The sequence below is a fragment of the Mytilus trossulus genome, chromosome 12 (assembly GCF_036588685.1).
Source record: "Mytilus trossulus isolate FHL-02 chromosome 12, PNRI_Mtr1.1.1.hap1, whole genome shotgun sequence".
Taxonomy (NCBI): domain Eukaryota; kingdom Metazoa; phylum Mollusca; class Bivalvia; order Mytilida; family Mytilidae; genus Mytilus; species Mytilus trossulus.
The window spans coordinates 1,506,620-1,533,371 of NC_086384.1; the positions used below are offsets into that span (position 1 = coordinate 1,506,620).

Genomic DNA, 26,752 nt, shown 5'->3' on the forward strand with positions numbered 1-26,752 from the left:
TTGGGAGTTTTGGTCCCAACAGTAAAGGAAAAAGGGGCCCAAAGGGTCCAAAATTAAACTTTGTTTGATTTCATCAAAATTGAATAATTGGGGTTCTTTAATATGCCAAATCTAACTGTGTATGTAGATTCTTAATTTTTGGTCCCGTTTTCAAATTGGTCTACATTAAGGTCCAAAGGGTCCAAAATTAAACTTAGTTTGATTTTAACAAAAATTGAAACCTTGGGGTTCTTTGATATGCTGAATCTAAAAATGTACTTAGATTTTTGATTATTGGCCCAGTTTTCAAGTTGGCCCAAATCGAGGTCCAAAATTAAACATTGTTTGATTTCATCAAAAATTGAATAATTGGGGTTCTTTGATATGCCAAATCTAACTGTGTATGTAGATTCTTAATTTTTGGTCAAGTTTTAAAATTGGTCTAAATTAAAGTGCAAAGGGTCCAAAATTAAACTAAGTTTGATTTTAACAAAAATCAAATTCTTGGGCCTCTTTGATATGCTGAATCTAAACATGTACTTAGATTTTTGATTATGGGCCCAGTTTTCAAGTTGGTCCAAATCAGGATCTAAAATTATAATATTAAGTATTGTGCAATAGCAAGTCTTTTCAATTGCACAGTATTGTGCAATGGCAAGAAATATCTTATTTCACTATATTGTGAAATAGCAAATTTTTTTTTAATTAAGAGTTATCTTTCTTTGTCCAGTAAAGTAAGCAAGAAATATCTGCAAGAATTTTTTTTAATTGGAGTTATCTTTCTTTGTCCAGAATCAACTTAAATCTTCGTTATATACAATATACAATGTATATTCACTTTTTACTACCAACTGATAAATTTAAATAATCTTTACCATTCAGTGATAACAAGCAGTTTTTTTACATCTTAATATTTTATGATGTATTTAAATGAGTAGTAATTGTTGCAAACTCCATTAGAATATCTTAATTGAAATTAGTTTTGGAATAAGGGAAAGGGGGATGTGATTAAAAAATTGGGTTCAATTTTTCTCATTTGAAATTTCATAAATAAAAAGAAAATTTCTTCAAACATTTTTTTGAGAGGATTAATATTCAACAGCATAGTGAATTGCTCTAAGAGAAAACAAAAATTTTAAGTTCATTTGAATACATTCATTCTGTGTCAGAAACCTATGCTGTGTCAACTATTTAATCACAATCCAAATTTAGAGCGGACTCCAGCTTGAATGTTGTGTCCATACTTGCCCCAACTGTTCAGGGTTCAACCTCTGCGGTCGTATAAAGCTACGCCCTGCGGAGCATCTGGTTACTTTGATGTATAAACATTCTGCTAAAAAATAGGTAATAAAAGTGAAACAGAAATCATATGTAATTTACAGTGGAATCATAGAGTGCTTTCAAGTTCATTTCAATAGAGTAAACTAGTAAATTATGAATTTACTATGGTGTTTATCTGTGTTCATTTCTTTTTGGTTGTTTAAATTTTTATTTTTTTTCGACATTTCAAAATTGTTGGATAACTTATAACTATGAGATATGTTACATTGTTAAGAGTTATGAAGGTGATGTGAAGGGTGATATCAGGATCTTGTTCATTATTCATTAACTCATTATGGCAGCTGGAATTTCAGGGAAAATTAAATATAAAAACAGGTAGACTTATATAAGTAAGTAAGTGAGTAAGTAATGACTTTATTTAAAGAGGGTGACTCAATTAGCATTCACTAATCTACCTTGAGGCTATCACTTTGAACAAACAATACGAAAAATATTAAAAATATTCTAGTTATTAACATACTCAGATTATAACCTTGGTAAGAAGTAGGAGAATTACAAAGAGTATCAAAACCATCCCTTAGCCCATGAGAGATGGTTAACCATGTTGATGATTTGGTGACAGTGATCCTTGACTTTCTCTGAGACCCGTAACGATTGATATTTGGATCAGCTACCATTATCTATTACTGTAATATCATTTCTAAAAAAATAAAATCAATGCAATCTTAAAAAGATATGACAGTGTTTATGATACCTAAACAAAATTAAAATACATGTAAGTTCATCTTAGAGTTTAAAGCATGTTATAAAATCAATATAGATAAGGGGACAAGGAGAAGTGATAAAATCAGACATCTTTAAATTTTGAAATGGCGTTTGCAAGTTCAATACAAAAGGGACAGATTCCAGTTGGATGTCAGTTATGTGAAGGTGGAAATAAGATTCAATGGAAATGTATCACATGTGAGTCTCTCATGTGTGACAAGTGTAAGGATGGGGTCCATCTAAAGATTGGGAAAGATCATAAAATTCTTAACATTAAAGACATTGGAAAACAGGAAGACACAATAATATTCAGTGAAGTCCTATGTGAAGAACATTCTAACCAGGCTTGCTGTCTGTTCTGCAATACTTGTAATAAACTGATCTGTTTCAAGTGTACCACTAAAGTCCACAATGGACATGAGTTAATTGAAGAAGAAGACTATAATAAAGGCTAAGTACAACTGAAACCTAAACAGAAGTGCGAAATTAAGTTAGAAATATCAAAAGTTTATACAACAGATCTTACTAATATTCAGTTTTTAGCCGTATGTTCTGATGGTTCTATGTGGATGGCAGATAATACAGGATCAAAGTTACAACACGTCAAACTTAGGGAGAATAAAACTGAAGTTATAACAAGTTTAAACACTCAGATTTGGGGAATGGCTAAAACTCATTCAAATAACATTCTTGTTACAACAGGTGAGACTAAACTCAAACTAATCAACGCCGTGACAGGGGAAATAACTGATTCTAAGTATGATGTAAAACCATTGTATCCAATCAATGTCCATGTAACCAGTGATCACAGGGTCATCATAGGAGCCAAGTCTAGTGGTAAGATATTACCTGTCACAGGAAGACGTGTAGTGGTGGTCATGGATCAGGAAGGGAAACAACTCAAGGAATATGAACATGACAATCATAACAAACAATTATTCACCTGCCCGCTATGTGTAACTTCTACCAGTAATGGTAACATCTGTGTGGTGGATATGTTAGATTATGATTTCAGAGGTAGAGTGGTAGTGTTATCACCAGGAGGAGACATTCTAGGGACTTATACTGGTCACCCTGATGTCAACACAGAGGAGAAACCATTTGAACCAAAGGGAATACTTACCACACCATCAGATAATATTGTCGTTACTGATGTGGAGAATCATTTATTACATATTCTGACTGACCAAGGACAAATTATTACCTACTACAACCTCAGTGACATAGGGATCTTAGGTCCATACTTCCTTGCTCTGTCTACATCAGGAACTATATATATAGGATGTGTTAATAAGAGAGGAAGTCCAGACACAACAAAGGCCAAACTTTTTGAGTTAAACTTTTCTGGATTCTAGAGATTTTACTCTGTCTATAACAGGAACTATCTATATTGGATGTGTTAGTGTAGCAGAAAGTCCAGACATTACAAAGGCCAAACTTTATAAAGACCAAACTTTATGAGTTAAACTTTTCTGGATTCTAAAGATGTCTCTTGCTCTCACTACTTTGAGAACTATTTATATAGGATGTGTTAGTGAATAAGACACTAAATAAACCAAATTTTATAAGTTGAACTTAATTCTGGATTCTAGTGTTTTCCCATGTACATTATATTGAAACAGAACTTGTAAAAACTGGTAAAGGCCGCAACAGCATGTCATTAACAGTAGCCATATTATACACTTAAAAATAAGAAGATGTGGTATGATTGCCAATGAGACAACTGTCCACAGGATACCAATTGACTTAGAAATTAACAACTATAGATCCCCATACTGCCTTCAACAATGTGGTAAAACCATATTTAATAGTCAGCTATAAAAGGATAATATATAAAATACTGAAGGAAATTTCCTTTTAAAAGATGACAATAGTGATTGAATATTTGTAATGTTGTTTGAATATGGAAATTAATCTTTCTTTAGTTTGCTCATTGTTGAAGTTGGTTATAGCTGACTATACATTTTGGGTTTTACTCTTTGTTGAAGGCAGTATGGTGACCTATAATTGGTTACATATCTATAGTGGATTGTAAGGTCTTACCTAGAAGTTATCAGGGGAAATTACAAAGACTGTAAAAATATGAAGGTTTGCAAGTTTTAAGAGTCGATTCAGACAGGGTTCTGATAAATATGTAGGAAGGAAATTTGCCACCTTAAGTTATTTTAAAATTTATGAATGACAAATAGAGATCAGTATTTAAACATGATAGATACCTTGTATACAATTTGTCCTTGACTTTTAAACTTAAGAAAAGTGTACAATTATCTTGATTAAAATTTATTGAATGGGGTATATTATTAAAGGAATGTTTTAACTTTTTGAATTTAAATGACGTATTTAAACTTTATTAAAGTTTTCTATTGACTTCCGTACAACAAACATTGGATTATAATTTGAGTTATCTCCGATTATATGCATCAAAGCATTTCTGTTATATCTTGAAATATTTATTTCGACGAATTTACTCTATTTTGTAATATGAATTAATCATGTTGATGTTTTAAAAATGTAAGTTCTTGTTATGTGTTTCTGTTAATACTCTACTAATGACCTTGAAATTAAAACAAAAAATAAATCTTTTAAAATATCTGTTTTATTAAATACTCAAAGTTGTTGCTTAATGTCCAGTGGTTGATATTTCATGCATATTCATGACATCAATGGCTATAGACAATCTCTACAGATTTCAATACTTTTAATGATTGTTTTCATATTCATTAAATTATATTTTCATTGCTGAAACTAATTCATGGTTCTTCAAAAATTCCCAATGCATCAAGTTCTTATTGAGTTTTCTACTGTGTTTTTAACTTGTTGAAACTGGTTAAGGCTGCAGTATGTCGTAAAAAGAGCCATAGTATACACTGTACATAAAAATAAGAAGAAGAGGTTATATAGCCAATGAGACAACTCTATTCAAAAGACCAATAATGAAACAGAAATTAACCACTATAGATCACTCATAATGTGCCTTCAACAATGAATAAAACCCATACCACAGTAAGTCAGCTATAAAAGTATAATAGAATACTGAAGGAAATTTCCTTTTGAAGGACAATTTATCTCCATTACAAACTTCTTTAAAAAAAATTAGTCCTGATAAAACACCAGGCTGTCTGTAAAATGTCAATGAAAAAACATTTAAATACTTTAAGCATAATAACTGATGTATTATTGATTTAAGTTAAAAGATAAGCATTGGGAAAGAGAACTTAACATCTATTATTTTCAAATCTCCTATCTTAGAATATGTTCAATACTAATTAAGGAATGACTGTAATATTTTTTCTGTCTATGAAGAAATAACATAAAAAATTTGGTGCACACTCAATAACGCACGTAGCCGGTTATTTAACAGTGTGCACCACATTTTTTAAGTTATTTCAATAATAGACAGAAAAAATATTACAGTCATTTCTTATAATTTAATTCTAAATTCCATTTTAAACTGTAGAAAACCATTAAAAAACGTCGATGACGTCACGGTCATATGACTAAATTATGTCTATGGGCTCATAACAAAATAACATCAGCCAATTAGAAGACGCCATACATCCAAAATTAAATTAAGTATGCATAAAGGAGATGATTTGTATGTACTTAATTGGTACAGCAATCCAACAACAAAAATAACCAAAATGTTTATCAAGAACAATGTGAATGTTATAATAACACTGAACGTGATGTTAAATGTTAAACTTTCAGAAGAATATTTAAAAGACAAATAAATGCAAGTTTAATGAATGAGCTATAAAGGGTTATTAAGTATGATATGGCTGTGTATTTTACTTTTATAAAAAAAGATGTGGTATGATTGCCAATGAGACAACTCTCCACAAGAGACCAAAATTAACAACTATAAGTTACGGTACGGCCTTCAACAATGAGCAAACCCCATACTACATAGTCGGCAATAAAAGGCCCCAAAATAACTAAAACAATTCAAAAACGAGAAAACTACTAGCCTCATTTATGTAAAATAATGTACTTAATAGGATTATTATAGTACTAATTGTGGTAAGATAGACCCGCTGAGTACAAGGACTTTCAGTAATTCACATTGAAAATTACAAAAACCCTAAAAACAAGTATAGATTTATAATAACTGATGGACTTTTTAATAGCTAACTTTAAACATTATGGTTTTTATACGACCGCAAATTTTGAAAAAATTTTCGTCGTATATTGCTATCACGTTGGCGTCGTCGTCGTCGTCGTCGTCGTCGTCGTCGTCGTCGTCGTCGTCGTCGTCGTCCGAATACTTTTAGTTTTCGCACTCTAACTTTAGTAAAAGTGAATAGAAATCTATGAAATTTTAACACAAGGTTTATGACCATAAAAGGAAGGCTGGTATTGATTTTGGGAGTTTTGGTCCCAATATTTTAGGAATTAGGGGCCAAAAAGGGCCCAAATAAGCATTTTCTTGGTTTTCGCACTATAACTTTAGTTTAAGTTAATAGAAATCTATGAAATTTTGACACAAGGTTTATGACCACAAAAGAAAGGTTGGGATTGATTTTGGGAGTTTTGGTTTCAACAGTTTAGGAATTAGGGGCCAAAAAAGGGCCCAAATAAGCATTATTCTTGGTTTTCGCACAATAACTTTAGTTAAAGTAAATAGAAATCAATGAAATTTAAACACAAGGTTTATGACCACAAAAGGAAGGTTGGTATTGATTTTGGGAGTTAAGGTCCCAACAGTTTAGGAATTAGGGGCCAAAAAGGGACCCAAATAAGCATTTTTCTTGGTTTTCGCACCATAGCGGTAGTATAAGTAAATAGAAATCTATGAAATCTAAACACAAGGTTTATGACTATAAAAGGAAGGTTGGTATTGATTTTGGGAGTTTTGGTCCCAACAGTTAAGGAAAAAGGGGCCCAAAGGGTCCAAAATTAAACTTTGTTTGATTTCATCAAAATTGAATAATTGGGGTTCTTTAATATGCCGAATCTAACTGTATGTAGATTCTTAATTTTTGGTCCCGTTTTCAAATTGGTCTACATTAAGGTCCAAAGGGTCCAAAATTAAACTTAGTTTGATTTTAACAAAAATTGAAACCTTGGGGTTCTTTGATATGCTGAATCTAAAAATGTACTTAGATTTTTGATTAGTGGCCCAGTTTTCAAGTTGGCCCAAATCGAGGTCCAAAATAAAAAATTGTTTGATTTCATGAAAAATTGAATAATTGGGGTTCTTTGATATGCCAAATCTAACTGTGTATGTAGATTCTTAATTTTTGGTCCAGTTTTAAAATTGGTCTAAATTAAAGTGCAAAGGGTCCAAAATTAAACTAAGTTTGATTTTAACAAAAATCAAATTCTTGGGCCTCTTTGATATGCTGAATCTAAACATGTACTTAGATTTTTGATTATGGGCCCAGTTTTCAAGTTGGTCCAAATCAGGATCTAAAATTATTATATTAAGTATTGTGCAATAGCAAGTCTTTTCAATTGCACAGTATTGTGCAATGGCAAGAAATATCTAATTTCACAATGTTGTGAAATAACAAATTTTTTTTAATTAAGAGTTATCTTTCTTTGTCCAGAATAGTAAGCAAGAAATATCTTATTGCAAGAATTTTTTTAATTGGAGTTATCTTTCTTTGTCCAGAATCAACTTAAATCTTTGTTATATACAATATACAATGTATATTCACTTTTTACTACCAACTGATAAATTTAAATAATCTTTACCATTCAGTGTTAAGCAGTTTTTTTACATCTTAATATTTTATGATGTATTTAAATGAGTAGTAATTGTTGCAAACTCCATTAGAATATTTTAATTGAAATTAGTTTTGGAATAATGGAAAGGGGGATGTGATTAAAAAAATGGGTTCAATTTTTCTCATTTGAAATTTCATAAATAAAAAGAAAATTTCTTCAAACATTTTTTTGAGAGGATTAATATTCAACAGCATAGTGAATTGCTCTAAGAGAAAACAAAAATTTTAAGTTCATTTGAATATATTCATTCTGTGTCAGAAACCTATGCTGTGTCAACTATTTAATCACAATCCAAATTTAGAGGGGAATCCAGCTTGTTGTTTGTTGTTGAAGGCACTTATGTAACTGATTATACAGTATGGGTTTTGTTCATTGTGGAAGGCAGAAATGTCACTGGATTATTGTTTCAAGAAAGTAGATGGGAAAACAACAGAGAATTTAAAAACATTAAGGTCTAAGAGTTGATTCAGGCAGGTTTCTAAAAAATATCCATTTAGCAAAAGCGCTATCTAATTAAAATTATGAATGGAAAATTAAGATTTAAACATGTTATGATACCTTCTATACAATTTGTCCTTCACTTTATGATAATGTCAGTAAAATTGAACACAAACCATAATAAAGGTTTAATTGAATTGGGTACATTACTAATGGAATGTCTTATCTATTTAAAGGAATTCAAATGATGATTTAAAATTTATTTAAGTTTTCTATAGGCTACATCAAGTTTTTGTCTATATATTGAGTTATCTCCCATTATATTTGTTAAATTGCATTTCTGCTATTTTACAGAAAAAAATCATTTAATTTTTTTTCGAAAAATTGAATGTCGAAGACTACTCTGAGTTATCTCCCTTTATACATGCAGATTTGTCAGAGTTATCTCCCATTGTGCATCCAAGACAACACCAGTTATCTCCCTTGATACATGCAGATTTGTCAGAGTTATCTCCCATTGTACGTCCCAGACAACAGCAGTTATCTCCAGTTATACATGCAGATTTGTCAGAGTTATCTCCCATTGTACATCCAAGACAACACCAGTTATCTCCCTTTTGTACATGCAGATTTGTCAGAGTTATCTCCCATTGTACGTCCAAGACAACACCAGCTATCTCCAGTTATACATGCAGATTTGTCAGAGTTATCTCCCATTGTACATCCAAGACAACACCAGTTATCTCCCTTTATACATGCAGATTTGTCAGAGTTATCTCCCATTGTACATCCAAGACAACACCAGTAATCTCCCTTTATACATGCAAATTTGTCAGAGTTATCTCCCATTGTACATCCAAGACTATTCCAGTTATCTCCCTTTATACATGCAGATTTGTCAGAGTTATCTCCCATTGTACATCCAAGACTGTTCCAGTTATCTCCCTTTATACATGCAGATTTATCTTATTATGAAATTCTGATTGGTGTTGATGTCTTTCTTGGAGTTTATAAATATAACTAACCTCAAATTATATTGAACAATTATTTTTTCATCATTTTTCTTGTTGATTACTTTCTTTTATCTGTTGGGTCAATAATAGTTTTAGGGGGCCTCAGTGGCTGAGTGGTGGAAGTAGTTACTACTGAAATCACTAGCCAGTCAACACTAAATCTATGATTCTCAATTTTCCTGAATACACAATCTCTTTGATCATTGTGTTTACAAATTACATTGTCAATGTTTTATTACAGATAATAATCTTATTGACTTTTAAATACTTAGTTAATATACTTTGGATTAAAATGTTATAATGTATAGAAATGTATTAAAAGTTACATCTTAATTTAACTAAAACCAATTAGTCACTGGGATGTATTGGTGATAATCACCTAAGTTAGATCATATGTTAAAAAGGGGGTCATTATAATATTCTGGCACAGGTTAATCAACTTATAGCTAATCTTGTTGACTTTTTACTTTGATGAATGAACATTCTGCCAAAAAATAGGTAAATAAAAGTGAAATAGAAATCAGATGTTCAAAAAAATTGAATGGTAGAGTGCTTTCATGTTCATTTCATTTAAAGTATTAACCAGTAATGAATTAACTAGGGATAAGATAGCTGTATACAACTTGTGATCGTGTTTATCTGTGTTCATTTCTTTTTGGTTGTTTGAATTCATTATTTTTTTTAAAAACAATTGGAAATTACAACTATGAGAAATGTTACATTTTTGAGAGTTATGAAGGGGATGTGAAGGGTGATATCAGGATCTTGTTCATTTTTTCATTAACTCGTTATGGCAGCTGGAATATCAGGGAAAATAAACCATAAAAACAGGTAGGCTTGTTTTAAAATATTCTACTTAATTACTTAATAAGAGAAAGAAAGGAAGTAGCATCAAATTATAAGGACATCAAAACCATAAATGTATGACTACCCCCCCCCCCCCCCCCCCCAACCTTCTGGGAGATATGGCCATGGCTGACCATGTTTGGTGGTTTGGTATGAATACCATCAGCTTCCACAGGTAACATTACATCACAGATGTTTGCATGGGTACCATTCTTTATAAATATATATTATTCTTTGAAAAGAAATTTCAATTCAATCTTAAAAAATATAAACAAAGTGTATATATACCCTAAATAACTAAAATTTAAATACCCTTGTTTTAGCTCTACACACGTCAACACAATAGATTTATAAATAGATATTTAAAATATATATATAGAGACAAGGAAGTTATATAAAGTCAGACATCTTTAAATTTTGAAATGGCGTTTGCAAGTTCAATACAAAAAAGTCAAATTCCAGTTGGATGTCAGTTATGCCCCTGTCAGTGTGCAGTTTGAACCATGGTTAGAACCATGGTTAACCATGGTCAACCATGGTTGTATGACCATGGTTGACCATGGTTTGACAAAATTGTTAATTGGCCGACCTTGGTTAACCATGGTTTTAATGACCATGGTCGACCATTGTTAGAACCATGGTCAACCATGGTAGGAACCATGGTCAACCGTGGTTACAACCATGGTCAACCGTGGTTCGAACCATGGTCAACCGTGGTCCCAACCATGGTCAACCATGGTTATTAATGAGTCAACCATGGTCAACCATCTCCATTAAACCATGGTTGGCCATTTTACATTCTTGTCAATTCAATCTTCAATTATCTTGAAACAGTTAGTCTACTTGTTATGGAGCCTGTATACTTCTCTTCCTTTTTGTGTCAGGACTACCAACAAATGCTAAATTGCATGAAACTCTTTAAAGCTACCCTTGCAGAAATGTTCATCCATAAAATGCAAAGCAGTTTCCACCTGCAAGAACATAAAATTTTCCACAAAGAATCAATTGTTCTTGATAATTTGTATACAATAACAGATTTTAAGGATCAAAAATGTTTTATCTTCGTTTGCAAATTTTCAATAATAAAAACACCCAACAAAATAAACATCATGAACATGTTTTTATGAAAACAAATAATTGTAACCCCCCTTTTTTTTTTTTTTACCTTTCAAACAAAAGAATGATTGTGTAAATTATTTTACCATTGACAAAATTTTCATATTGTACAGTTTTATCAGTTACACCTGGAATTAAAAACAATTAAATATAAAATTAATGTTGATATGGATAACTGACACTGACAAAAAAAATTAAAGACCCATTACAGGTGACATGTGTTCAATTAATGAAAGCCAAATCAAATACTGTAACAATTTTTACATCTTTTAAACAAAATATCAAACAGATTTCCTGTGAATGTACTTATCTGATAACAAATCTTCTTTACGTGACAACACTGGACATCAAATCCTTCACTTGAATTTTAAAGCGCGAAATAACTTTACTCACGTGACGTTTGTTCCAAGTCATTTAAATGTTTCGCATTGAGTGAATCATTGTTAACGGTTGGTGATAATAAATGATCATGACGTCGCATGTGTTTCCGGTTGGGGAATAAACATAAACAATAAAGACTAAAGATATCACTCTGAAATGTTTTCAAGTTCTTAAAATATGCCGTATAATGATAAAGAAAGGCAGATTTATGAACTTGGAGAGAAAGTCAGAAATTACGTCTTTGGAAGAAAGATGTTGTCTTTGGAAGAAAGAAATACATCGTTAAATGACAGCGTACAACTGTTAAAAAACAAGGAATACTGATCGAAAGTAAGTTCCAACTTCCAGTTTGTAAAAGTTTGTAAGTCCCAAATTTGACCCGACTGTAACTAGCATTCTCTGCCACTATATCTTTACTGCTCAGTTTATGTGTGTTTTAAAATGTATAGAGAATATATTGTTATTGAAATAATCATGAAAGGTCACAATTTACCTCTTGGGAAGAAAGAAATTAAAAATTGTCAATAACATTGTACCACTGAAAAAACGAGCACGATTTTTTAATATTGAAAGTCTCAAAGTAATTTATAATTTGTTATAAATTCCCATGGGTATAATCCAGATCAACATTTATTCACCATGGTCCAGGTTGTCAAGTTGACCATGGTCAGGTGCAAGACCATGGTTGTCAAATTGACCATGGTTGATTAGACCATGGTCAACCATGGTCAGATGTTTACCATGGTCACAAACGTGGAAAACCATGGTTAACCATGGTTAAATAGAGCATGGTCAACCATGGTCAGATGTTGACCATGGTCACAATCATGGTTAACCATGGTTTTCAGCACAGTCAACCATGGTTTGACCATGGTTATCAATGGTTAGCGATGGTAACCATGGTCAACCATGGTTGCATTTTGACAGGGGTGTGAAAGTGGAAATAAGATTCAATGGAAATGTAGCACATGCGAGTCGCTCATGTGTGACAAGTGTAAGGATGGGGTCCATCTAAAGATTGGGAAAGACCATAAAATTTTGAATATAAATGACATAGGAAAACAAGAGGTGTCAAAGGACACAATTATATTCAGTGAAGTCAAATGTGATGAACATTCTAACCAAGCTTGCTGTCTATTCTGTAAAACTTGTAATAAACTTATATGTCTCAAGTGTATCACTAAAGTTCACAATGGACATGAGTTTATTGAAGAAGAAGACTATAATAAAGGCAAAGTAGAACTGAAGCCAAAACAGAAGAGTGAAATTAAGTTAGAAATATCCAAAGTTTATACAACAGATCTTAACAATATTCACTTTATAGCCGTATGTTCTGATGGTTCTATGTGGCTGGGGGATAGTCTCATATCAAAGTTACAACATGTCAAACTAATTGGAAATAGAACTGAAGTTATAACAAGTCTAAACACTGAGATTTATGGAATGGCTAAAACTGATTCGAATAACATTCTTGTAATAACAACAGGTGAGACTAAACTCCAACTAATCAACACCATGACAGGGGAGATAACTGATTCTAAGTATGATGTTAAACCATTGGGTCCAATCTGTGTCCATGTGACCAGTGATCACAGAGTCATCATAGGAGCCTGGTCTGGAGGAAGGTTATTACCTGTCACAGGAAGACGTGTAGTGGTGGTAATGGATCAGAAAGGAAAACAACTCGAGGAATATGAACATGACAATCATAACAAACCATTATTCACCTACCCTTCATGTGTAACTACTACCAGTAATGGTAACATCTGTGTGGTGGATATATTAGATGATGATGGCAGAGGTAGAGTGGTAGTGTTATCACCAGGAGGAGACATTCTAGACACTTACACTGGTCACCCTAAGGTTAACACTGAGGAGAAACCATTTGAACCTCGTGGAATACTAACAACACCATCAGATAATATTATTGTTACTGATGTGGTCAATCATTTATTACATATACTGACTGACCAAGGACAAAGTATTACCTACTACAATCTCCATGACATGGGGATCTTACTTCCATTCTCCATAGCTCTGTCTATGACAGGAACTATTTATATAGGATGTGCTAATATGAGAGGAAGTCCAGACACAACAAAGGCCAAACTTTATGAGTTAAAATATTCTGAATTCTAGTGATTTTCCTTGCTCTCTCTACCTCAGGAACTATTTATATAGGATGAATAAAATTGAGATAGGAAGTCCAAATATCACAAAGGCCAAACTTTATGAGTTTAACTTTTCTGGATTCTAAAGATTTCCCTTGTTTTGTCTACATACAGAACTATCTACTGTGAAAGTACTTTTATTCGTGGGGTACCAATTTTCGTGGTTTTCGTGGATGACTTTATCCACGAGTTTAAGTGTCCAACGAAATAAAACAACCATTGTCCAAATCAAGACATGGAAAGATCCCCATGAAGGTTTGACTACTGATATGATCTAGAGAAAATGTTGAATAACCTCGAATCTGAGAATTCTTTTATAGCAGTCACAGGAATACAACTGCATGCAAGGCTTATAACCATTTAATCTTTAATAACCTAAACTGTACAACTTTTAATCTTGTAATTCTTTTTTCGATGAAAGTCAAATTTCCGGTATTGATATGCAAGTATGATAAAGTGTTCATTTTATATCCTCTTAGTTCTCGTACATATGGAAAATAATAATTTCATGATGGGCTTGATTTTGATAAAATTTATATGACAATTCAAGATATGTTTATAAGATATGTTTATGATACTGATTTCTTTGGGTGACATGTTTATGGCCTAATTAACACTTTTGATGGTTCTTATTATAATTTGTTGATCACTTTATCTTGGGTTAATTAGAGTTGTCACTACGATTTACATTTACATGGGTCAATGTTTACTTTGCAATTTCCTTCAATCCAGACCATTTGTCACCTTCGTTTCTAAAGGTTTTAATTTTTCAAATTTTGTTTTTAGAAAACTAAAATCCACGAATTAAAAAACCCACGAACATGTAAAAATTTCTCAAACCACGAAAATTGATACCCACGAATTAAAGTACTTTCACAGTATATGGGATTTTTTAGTGAACAACAAAGTAAAAAAAAATATACAATTTTAATGTAATTCTGGATTCTAGTGATTTCCTTTGCACATCAACCTTTCTATATTTATTGTGTTAATGATAGCATGAGTTTGAAAAGGCTGGATTCTAATGATTAAGGATTTGATTTAAAAATTAGTTTGATAATGGAATATTTTTGAAACCATAGTTAAATTGTTATAAGTTAATTTCTGTTTCAAACATACATATACTAATTATACCAAGACAAGGCCTATAGATTGATTGATTGTTGATTGCTTAATGTCCAGTGGTTAATATTTCACACATATACAGGACAACAATGGCTTTATATATATAGATAATTTCTACAGATTTCAATACCAGTGGGCCGGGGGATCCAGAACTTTTCATAAGAAGGGGGGGTGGGGGGTTTCTGTTCCAGTCATGCTTCAGTGATCCCCTGTATAATCAACCAAAACCCTAAATTTGGAAAAACTGATAAAGGCTACAGCATGTCTTTAATAATAGCCATATTATACACATATGATACAAGCATTGTTCATTGCTTTCCTCATATCAAATAATTTGTTGTCAAAATTCTCTTTCAACCATTTCACTGTGTCTAGTTTTCCTCCACGACAGGCACTGTTCATGTAAGAAGATGTGGTATGATTGCCAATGAGACAACTCTCCACAGTATATCAATTGACACAGAAATTAACAACTATAGGTCAACATGCTGCCTTCAACAATGTGATAAATCCAGACAACATTGTCAGCTGTTAAAGGATAATATAGAAAATACTGAAGAAAATTTTCTTTTAAAAGATGACAATAGTGATAGAGTATAAGTAAGGTTTTTTTAATATGGAGTTCAATCTTTCTTTAATTTGCTCATTGTTGAAGCCAGTTATACATTTGTAGCTGACTATACAGTTTGTGTTTTACTCTTTGTTGAAGGCAGTATGGTGACCTATATTTGCTGGCATATCTCAGGTTGATTGTTAGGTCTTACCTCGGAAGTAGCAGGGAAAATTACAAAGACATAAAACCGTTAGATTTGCAATTAAGTCAAAGAGTTGATTCAGGCAGAGTTCTGAGAAATATTTAGGAAGGAAATCCTTAAGTTATTAAAATTTATGAATGGCAAATAGAGATCAGTATTTAAACATGATAGATACCTTGTGTACAATTTGTCCTTGACTTTTAAACTTTAGAACCTTGTACAAATATCTTGATTAAAATTTATTGAATAGGATATATTATTAAAGAAATGTCTTAATTTTTTAAATAGAATACAAATGACGTATTTAAAATCGATTAAAGTTTTCTATGGACTACCGTACAACAAACATTGGTTTATAATTTGAGTTATCTCCCATTATATGCATCAAAGCATTTCTGTTATATCTTTTTTGGGGGGGGGGGGCATTTTTTGGGACAAAATTACTCTATTTTCTAATATGAATTAATCATGTTGATGTTTTAAAAATATAAGTTCTTGTTATGTACTCTACTAATGACCTTGAAATTAGAAGAAAAAAATAATCTTTTAAAATATCTGTTTTATTAAATACTCAAAGTTGTTACTTAATGTCCAGTGGTTAATATTTCATGCATATTCATGACAACAATGGCTATAGACAATCTCTACTGATTTCAATAACTTTAATGATTTTTTTCATATTCATTAAACTATATTTTCATTGCTGAAACTAATTCATGGTTCTCCCAAAATTCCCAATGCATCAAGTTCTTATTGAGTTTTCTACTGTATTCTAAACTTGTTAAAACTGGTAAAGGCTGTAGTTCATTGTTAAAAATGAGCCATATTATACACTGTACATAAAAATAAGAAGAAGCGGTTAGATAGCCAATGAGACAACTCTATTCAAAAGACCAATAATGATACAGAAATGTACCACAATAGATCACTATGTGCCTTCAACAATGATTAAAACCCATACCACAGTAAGTCAGCTATAAAAGTATAATAAAATACTGAAGGAAATTTACTTTTGAAGGATGACTGAATCTGCATTACAAACCTTTTTTTTTAATTTTTAGTCCTGATAAAACACCAGGCTGTCTGTAAAATGTCAATGAAAAAACATTTGAATACTTTAAGCATTATAACTGATATATTATTGATTTAATTAAGTTAAAAGATAAGCATTAGGAAAGAGAACTTAACATCTATTATTTTCAAATCTCCTATCTTACAATATGTTCAATACTAATTAAGGAATGACTGTAATATTTTTTCTGTCGTTTTAAACTGTAGAAAACCATTAAAAAACGTCCATGACGTCACTGTTGGCGGGTCATATGACTAAATTGTGTCTATGGGCTCATAACAAAATAACGTCAGCCAATTAGAAGACGCCATACATCCAAAATTAAATTATGTATGCAGAAAGTAGATGATTTGTATGTACTTCATTGGTACAGCAATCCAACAACAAAAATAATCAAAATGTTTATCAAGAATATTGTGATTGTTATAATAACACTGAACGTGATGTTAAATGTTTAACTTTCGGAAGAATATTTAAAAGACAAATAAACACAAGTTTAATGAATGAGCAATAAATGGTTATTACGTATGATATGGCTGTGGGTTTTACTTTTATAAAAAAAAAGATGATGTGGTATGATTGCCAATGAGATTATTCTCTCCACAAGAGACCAAAATGACACAGGAATTAACAACTATAGGTAACCATATGGCCTTCAACAATGAGCAAATCCCTTACCACATAGTCAGCTATAAAAGGCCCCAAAATAACTAAAACAATTCAAAAACGAGAAAACTACTAGCCTCATTTATGTAAAAAAATGTATTAGGATTATTATAGTACTAATTGTGGTAAGATAGACCCGCTGAGTACAAGGACTTTCAGTAATTCACATTGAAAATTACAAAAACCCTAAAAACAAGTATAGATTTATAATAACTGATGGGCTTTTTAATAGCTAACTTTAAACATTATGGTTTTTGTTTGTTGTTGAAGGAAGTAATAACAAGTCTTAATACTCAGATTTATGGAATGGCAAAAACTCATTCAAATAACATTCTTGTTACAACAGATGAGACTAAACTCAAACTTATCAACACCATGACAGGGGAGATAACTGATTCCAGGTATGATGTAAAACCATTGTATCCAATCAGTGTCCATGTGACCAGTGATCACAGAGTCATCATAGGAGCCAATCCTGTGGAAGAGTTATTACCTATCACAAGACAAGGTGTAGTTATTGTGATGGATCAGGAAGGAAAACAACTGAAGGAATATGAACATGTCAATCATAAGAAACAATTATTTAGTTTGCCAAGATTTCGAAAAAGTTCCATTACAAAACCATTATTTTCCTTCCCTATATATGTGACTTGTACCAGTAATGGTAACATCTGTGTGGTGGATATGTTAGATTATGATCGAAGAGGTAGAGTGGTAGTGTTATCACCAGGAGGAGACATTCTAGGAACTTATACTGGTCACCCTGATGTCAACACTGAGGAGAAACCATTTACACCTGTAAGATTACTAACAACACCATCAGATAATATCGTTGTTACTGATGTTGACAATCATTTATTACATATTCTGACTGACCAAGGACAAAGCATTACCTACTACAATCTCCGTGACATGGGAATCTTATATCCATACTCCCTTGCTCTATCCTCATCAGGAACTATCTATATTGGATGTATTAGTGCAGACAGAAGTCCAGACACTACAAAGGCCACATTTTTAGAGTTAAACTATTCTGGATTCTAGAGATTTTACTCTGTCTATAACAGGAGCTATTTATATAGGATGTGTTAGTGTAGCAGAAAGTCCAGACATTACAAAGGCCAAACTTTATGGGTTAAACTTTTCTGGATACTTAAGATTTGCCTTGCTCCGTCTACCAAAGGAACTATTTATAGTGGATGTGTTATTATAAAAGAAACTAAAAAATCCAAACTATATGATTTCAACTTAATTCTGGACCCTAGTAAATTCCTTTGTACATTAAAGGAACTATCTGTAATTACTGTGTTAATGATAGCATGAGTTTGGATAGGTTTCATTCTAACGATTCTAGAATTTTTATGTAGAAATTAATTTAATAATGGAATATTATTTAGAATCAAAAGTAAGAACAATATAGGAAAAAATATTTTGGATAATTAGGAAATTTCTGTTAAACATTTATATATAACCCGGTATTCCAATTTAATAATAAATAAATAAGCTTTATTTAGAGTCGGCATGGTATATAAAACATAGACAAACATAAGCTCTAATGAGCTTTTAACCGATATATGAGACATTATAAAACAGTACAACATTTATAAAAACACAATACATAATATAGTACACATGCAATAAATATCACAGCACAAAAATGAAGCACTAAAAGCAGAATATAAGCATAAGCTAGGTGTTAAGGCTAAAAGCATATAAGTGTAAACTAGGCATAAAAGCTGGTAAAAATGCATAGCATAAAAATTGAAAAAATGGGATATGATCTAGATGGTAAATAGATTTGCATAATATATTAACTAAAAGTCTGCACAAAAGACATTTACCAAGACAATGTCTAAAGATTGATTGATTGTTGGTTGCTTAATGTCCAGTGTTTAATATTTCAGGACAACAGTTTCTATAGATAATCTCTACATATTTCAATACCTTTAATGATTGTTTTCATATTTATTAAATTATATTTTCATAACAAAATCTAAGTCATGGTTATCCCATAATTTCATATGTATCAAGTTTAAATTAAGTCTTTAACTTCTATAAACAGTAAAACTTGTAAAAACTGGTAAAGGCTGCAGCAGCATGTCGTTAACAATAGAAATATTATACACTTAGAAATAAGAAGATGTGGTATGATTGCCAATGAGAAAACTCCACAAGATACCAATTGACACAGAAATTAACAACTATGGAATCCCATACTGCCTTCAACAATGTGATAAAACCATACAGCATAGTCAGCTGTAAAAGGTTAATATAGAAAATACTGCAGGAAATTTTTAAAATATGACAATAGTGATTGAATATTAGTAATGTTGTATGAATATGGAGTTCAATCTTTCTTTAATTTGCTCATTGTTGAAGTGAGTTATAGCTGACTATACAGCTTGGGTTTTACCCTTTGTTGAAGGCAGTATGGTGACCTATAATTGCTTAGTAATATCTCTGATCGATTGTTAGATCATACCTAGGAATTATCAGGGAAAATTACGAAGACTGTAAAAATATGAAGGTTTTTAAGTCTAAGATTTGATTCAGACAGGGTAAGAAAATTTGTTACCTAGTTATTAAAATTTATGAATGGCAAATAGAGATCAGTATTTAAACATGATAGATACCTTGCATATAATTTGTCCTTGACTTTTAAACTTAAGAAAATTGTACAAATATATTGATTAAAATTAATCGAATGGGATATATTATTTAAGGAATGTCTTAACTTTTTTAAATATAATACAAATGAGGTATTTAAAACTTATAAAGTTTTCTATGGACTATGGTACAACAAACATTGGTTTATAATTTGAGTTATCTCCCATTGTATACATTAGATAGTATTTCTGTTATATCTTGAAATATTTGTTTTGACAAAATTACTCTATTTTGTAATATGAATTAATCATGATGATGTTAAATGTAAGTTCTTGTTCCATATATGTGTTTCTGTTAATACTATACTTATGTCCATGAAATTAAAACAAAAAATTATCTTTTAAAATATCTGTTTTATTAAATACTCAAAGTTATTGCTTAATGTCCAGTGGTTGATATTTCATGCATGTTCATGACAACAATGGCTATAGACAATCTCTACAGATTTCAATAACTTTAATGATTGTTTTCATATTCATTAAATTATATGTTCAAGGCTTAAACTTATTCATGGTTTTCCCTACATTCTCTTTGCATCAAGTTCAGTGCACTGAGTCATTAATTGTATTCTAAACTTGTAAAAACTGGTAAAGGCTGCAGCATGTCATTAAAAATAGCCATAGTATACACTGTACATAAAAATAAGAAGAAGCGGTTAGATAGCCAATGAGACAACTCTATTCAAAAGACCAATAATGACACAGAAATGTACCACAATAGATCACTATGTGCCTTCAACAATGACTGCACTTAATGTCAGCTATAAAAGGATATATTATTGATTTAATTAAGTTAAAAGATAAACATTGGAAAGAGAACTTAACATCTATTGTTTTCAAATGTCCAATCTTAGAATATGTTCAATATTAAGTATGCATTAATGAGATGATTGGTATGTACAATCCAACAACAAAAATAACCAAAATGTTTATCAAGAATATTGTGATTGGTATAATAACACTGAACCTGATGTTTAATGTTTAACTTTCAGAGGAATATTTGAAAGACAAATAAATGCAAGTTTAATGAATGAGCAATAAAGAGTTATTTAAGTATGATATGACTTCTATAAAATAAAAATAAAAAAGATGTGGTATGATTGCCAATAAGACAACTCTCCACAATTAAGAGACCAAAATGACATAGGAATTACCAACTATATGTAACTGTACAGCCTTCAACAATGAGCAAATCCCTTACCACATAGTCAGCTATAAAAGGCCCCGAAATAACTAAAATAATTAAAACGAGAAAACTAACAGCCTCATTTATGAAAAAAAAAGTACTAGGATTATTATAGTACTGATTGTGGTAAGATAGACCCGGTGAGTACAAGGACTTTCAGGAATTGACATTGAAAATGACAAAAACCCTAAAAAAAGGTATAGATTTATAATTACTGATGGCTAACTTTAAACATTATGGTTTTTGTTCGTTGTTGAAGGCAGAAGGTTGTTGTCTCTTTGATACATTCCCCATTTCCATTCTCAATTTAATGTAACTGATTATACAGTATGGGTTTTGTTCATTGTGGAAGACAGTTATGTAACTGATTATACAGTATGGGTTTTGTTCATTGTGGAAGGCAGTTATGTAACTGATTATACAGTATGGGTTTCGTTCATTGTGGAAGGCAGTTATGTTACTGATTATACAGTATGGGTTTTGTTCATTGTGAAAGGCAGTAACATAGCTGATTATACAGTATCGGTTTTGTTCATTGTGGAAGGCAGTTATGTAACTGATTATACAGTATGGGTTTTGTTCATTGTGAAAGGCAGTAACATAGCTGATTATACAGTATCGGTTTTGTCGGTTTTGTTCATTGTGGAAGGCAGTTATGTAGCTGATTTATACAGTATGGGTTTTGTTCATTGTGGAAGGCAGTAACCAAGCTAATTATAAAGTTTGGGTTTTGTTCATTGTGGAAGGCAGTAACATAGCTGATTATACAGTATAGGTTTTGTTCATTGTGGAAGGCAGTAACATAGCTGATTATACAGTATGGGTTTTGTCGATTTTGTTCATTGTGGAAGGCAGTTATGTAGCTGATTTATACAGTATGGGTTTTGTTCATTGTGGAAGGCAGTAACCAAGCTGATTATAAAGTTTGGGTTTTGTTCATTGTGGAAGGCAGTAACATAGCTGATTATACAGTATAGGTTTTGTTCATTGTGGAAGGCAGTAACATAGCTGATTATACAGGATGGGTTTTGTTCATTGTGGAAGGCAGTTATGTAACTGATCATACAGTATGGGTTTTGTTCATTGTGGAAGTCAGTTATGTAACTGATTATACAGTATGTGTTTTGTTCATTGTGGAAGGCAGAAACATAGCTGATTATACAGTATGGCCTTTGTTCATTGTTGAAGGCAGAAATGTCCCGGTATTATTGTTTCAAGAAAGAAGATGGGAAAACAACAGAGAAATTAAAAACATTATGGTTTAAGAGTTGATTCAGGCAGGTTTCTAAAAAAATATCCATTAAGAAAAGTGCTATCTAGTTTTTATGAATGGAAAATTAAGATTTTAACATGTTATTATACCTTGTATACAATTTGTCCTTCACTTAATGATGATGTCAAGAAAATTATATATCTTTTTAAAGATTTTTAAATTGAATGGGGTTCATTACTAATGGAATGTCTTAGCTATATAAAGGAATGCAAATGAAGTATTTAAAAAAAAATTAGTAAAGTTTTCTATGGACTACATCAAATTTTTGTCTTTATATTGAGTTATCGCCCATTATATGCTTTAAATTGAAATTTAAACTATTTTGTAAGAAGAATTGATCATGTTGAACAAAGTTACTGAAAAATTGAATGCCCAAGACTACTCCAATTATCTCCCATTGTACATCCAGGACTACTCCAGTTATCTCCCTTTATACATGCAGATTTGTCAGAGTTATCTCCCATTGAACATCCAAGACTACTCCAGTTATCTCCCTTTATACATGCAGATTTGTCAGAGTTATCTCCCATTGTACAACCAAGACAACACTAGTAATCTCCCTTTATACATGCAGATTTGTCTCATAATGAAATTCTGATTGGTGTTGATGTCTTTCTTGGAGTTTATAAATTTTACTTACCTAAAATTATATTACTCCAGCGACAAAGCTCTGGTTTGTTGATCAAAATGATCACCCTTCTTGATTGACAATTCTAATTGCACTAGGAATGTGACCCATACTGAGATAAGCTGTACCTCTATTGCTGATAACATATGTAACACAAACAATATGTTTATAGTAGCAGACGATGTTTTAATAATTACATTTTCGGTTTTAAAGTGTTACACAGAAAAATAAATCACAATACAAGTCAAATTATGATAAATACACAAAGAAGGATTATGTCCACCGCATTAATTTGTTTCTCAGTTTTAATCTGTAGTCTTCAATTTTCTGAAAATAAAAAATAACCTCTATATAGATATAAATCAAAATATTAATATTTCTAATTCAACTAATTATTGAATGGTTTCGATAATTACATTCAAATGGTAAATAGGTTAGCAAGTTTATTTAAAGTCTAAAGAAGGAGTGAAATTGTCCCTAGTTTATGGTTCCAAAATAATGAAATTTTCACATTTAACAGATTCAATATATATCATTTATATATGTTCATATAGCAAAAGACTAATCATCATGAATTTCCTGTTTAAAAGTTCCTTTCCGATGGATTTTACATGAAGTACATATAAAAAATCAAAAACATTTTGCCATTATTTTTACAGTGATAAAAAGCAATATTAATTAGGCATCTACAATTCTTATAATGTGGTTGGCATTTTTTTTAATATCTTTTTTTTATTCAGAATTTTTGGAAAAAAAATATTTGCTTCATAAAACATTTTTTGCTTTCATTATAGTCCTTGAAAAAAACCATGCCTCCTGAAAAGACAAATGCTTCATGCCTTACTATTAACTTACATTAAATATAACTTCTAAAAAAAAATGAATAAATATAATATTGTAATATTTTAGACATGAAATCAAAGTACCTTGGAGTAGATTGTGTCTGTACCCTTTTGCCACTTTTCCCTTTCTGTGGTGTGTCCAGTAACCTCCGTTTTGTTGCTCTGCTCTTTTTGTTGTCTGACTGTTGGCATTGTCTCAGTTTCTCCTTGAGTGTATTTTCTTCTATTGTGATAAGTGATTTTTGATCTTGGATAAATGCGTCCGATCCCAGTTCAATCTGAATAGATCCATCGTCGAGTTTGCTTAAACAACCTTTGGAAATAAAGTTGGGTAAAGATGCCTCATGATGTCCTATTGTTTCAAAGTAATCCAGTTGACATTGTACTAATTTCCCTAATTGCTGTAAGGCTGTCTTTGGTGGCATCCAGTTTTGAGGATGTTTAAAGTCTTTATCGGGAGGTTTTATTGTAAGTTGCCGTATTTCCTCGAGTAATAGTAACTCATTTTTTAGATTTGAGGGACAATACATTCGTTTGTATAGACAGATGTACATGTTTGTGTTGAGAAGGAATCGTTTGCTTAGATGAAGTTGATGTTCGTCTCTAGACACAGTAACTAAGTTGTTGCGCAAGTCTTCATCTTTCAAGACCTCTGATAATAAACTATCATGAGAAATCCCATGAAAGTTTGGCAAAAAGTCATTACCACCCATAGACAGGACGCATGCTATAGTTAGCCCGATATTTCTGTTGTATGTTTTTTCAAAAAGTGTCAACAGTCCAGTAATGTTAAATAACTCTGGTTTCTTCTTCTGAAGTATAAGATACACAGGATATTTAAAAGTGTTGTCTTCATTCCTTGGCCAGAACTGGCTAACTGCTAATATGTGTATGACTACAGTGTCAATGTCAGCTGATGTAACATAGTTAACTACACATTTGCTGTTACCTAAGCTTTTTTGTATGTCAGCATCCAGTAACCAGTCTGCCTGGGCCATTTCAGCCTCTCCTTTTCTTTGTTTTACTTCATCTATAAATCCTTCTTTAACGTATCCGGTCTGTTTGTTATACATCACTCGTACTGGTATTGTGTACCTTGAACAGCTTTCGTCATGTTCTTTTTGGCAGTTGCATTTTGATGTATAGGCTTCGCTATCAACATTAATCTCTAAGTCAGCTTTGATCTTTAAATGTTCCATTTGTGTTGCTAAGTATCGGCTTATTAGAATTTTTCCAGCCATTGTACCAACCACTGCTTGTTTGCTAAAATTTTCTGAACTAACAATTTCTTGGTCTTCTTTTAAGTGGGATATTGTAACCTTCTCTTTCTGCTTACGTTTCTGTCTGGTGTTGGCTTTGAAGTCATTAGGTGTAAATGCATATTTTTCCTCACATATTATTATGCGCTCCAAGTTAGGAAGATAATTCAACAACTTCTTTACAATTCCATTCGAAATATAATTTAAGTATTGTTGTCCAGATGTTGCAAACACTTTGAATTTGGTTCCAGCAAATTCGACGATAGATATAACTCCAGACTGTTGTATTGCAAGTGGAAGTGTAGTGAAATCAGTAAGTATTAAGTTGTTTAGTTCAGTGTTACTACTGTCAAGTTTCGGATTTGTTGCTGTATCACTTTGCAGACATCTTTTTATAAGATTTATTAAGGCTTTCTTTACCCCTGCTGATTTGTTTGTCATATTTTTGGACCCATCTGGTTTCAAAACAGCTTGGCATGTGTTCTTGCTTGAGGACATGCAGTCAATTACTTTAGATAGTTTTTTTACTTTTGCTGTTCGCTGCTTTTCTTCCCGATCTCTGTCTGTTTTTGGTTTGTTTTTTGGTTTACATGTTGTTCTTTTGATAGTTACACTCTGATTCCTTTTTACACGGCTTATCAGCTCTTTAGGTCCATTCATATCCTCCAAGGAAGGATAATCTTCCTGTGTCAAATCCAGATATTTTTTGTCACATGCAAACCTTTTTATTAGGTATCTTCCTACATCATATGTGTTTTTATCCAGTATTACAGTTGATACTTCTGGGAGATTTGAATGGTAGATATTTCTTGGAATTAAGTCTTTTTCAGTATGAAATGCATTTTGTCTTAGCATAAGCTTAATAGTCCTTTCAATGTGTTCTTTGTCAGATGCAGACAGTTTCTTTCCTAAATATTTTGAAGCAGAAGACTTTACTGCCTTGTTATCAACTTTATCGATGTCATCATCTCCGACTGTTTTGCCACATACAATAGATTTTCTGACTGCATGAAGTTGTTTTTGCTTATCAACAGTTGACATTTTTGGCAGTAGGGTTTCAAGTGTTGATCCAGGTCGGATACACTTCTTTGCAGATCTGTGATCAATTTCCCTCAAGGTGTCCAAACCAAAATTTACGATGCTATCATCATAGGGCAAAGTGTACATTGATTGCTTAAAATTCTTATGAAACAATCCAGCTTGATAGTGCTCCAGTAATAATCTTGAACAAAAGCCAGCATAGCTCGATGCACCATTCAAAAATGAAAATGGTAGCGATGACTTAACACTTGCTAACAACAAATTATGTCCATCTGTCCCTCCTATTCTCTCAGAGATGCCTATTGCAACTATCTCATCACAATGTATCATAATCTCATGATGCAGGCAAAATGTTGCATTCTGTTCGCATGACACCTTTATAAAATCTTCAATTTTATTTCCAAACTGGTCATCAAATGTCTGTGTGGAAGATGAACTTTCAAACAATCTCAGTAAGGTTTGAGCTTCATTGTTTGGTAAACTCTTCAAAAAAGCAATACAAAGTGTTACATGGATTGC

At 31.8% G+C, this 26,752-nt stretch overlaps 4 protein-coding genes across 12 annotated transcripts in view; 3 read left to right on the plus strand and 1 right to left on the minus strand.

Moving 5' to 3' along the window:
• Positions 1–26,752, plus strand: part of LOC134692957 (rap1 GTPase-activating protein 1-like) — a 252,361-nt gene that overhangs the window by 99,605 nt on the left and 126,004 nt on the right. The window lies entirely within an intron of this gene.
• On the plus strand, positions 2,487–3,380 carry LOC134692972 (uncharacterized). The gene has a single exon (XM_063553641.1). The coding sequence runs from the start codon at positions 2,589–2,591 to the stop codon at positions 3,378–3,380; it is 792 nt and encodes a 263-aa protein (XP_063409711.1). The 5' UTR covers positions 2,487–2,588.
• Positions 12,493–14,761, plus strand: LOC134692025 (uncharacterized). The gene has a single exon (XM_063552369.1). It carries the CDS (start codon positions 12,531–12,533, stop codon positions 13,686–13,688), a length of 1,158 nt encoding a protein of 385 aa, XP_063408439.1. The 5' UTR covers positions 12,493–12,530; the 3' UTR covers positions 13,689–14,761.
• LOC134692026 (uncharacterized) lies at positions 23,117–24,796 on the minus strand. Its single transcript, XM_063552370.1, has 2 exons — positions 24,018–24,796; positions 23,117–23,418 (listed from the first exon to the last, which is right to left on the minus strand). The coding sequence occupies exons 1-2, from the start codon at positions 24,644–24,646 to the stop codon at positions 23,397–23,399; spliced, it is 651 nt and encodes a 216-aa protein (XP_063408440.1). The 5' UTR covers positions 24,647–24,796; the 3' UTR covers positions 23,117–23,396.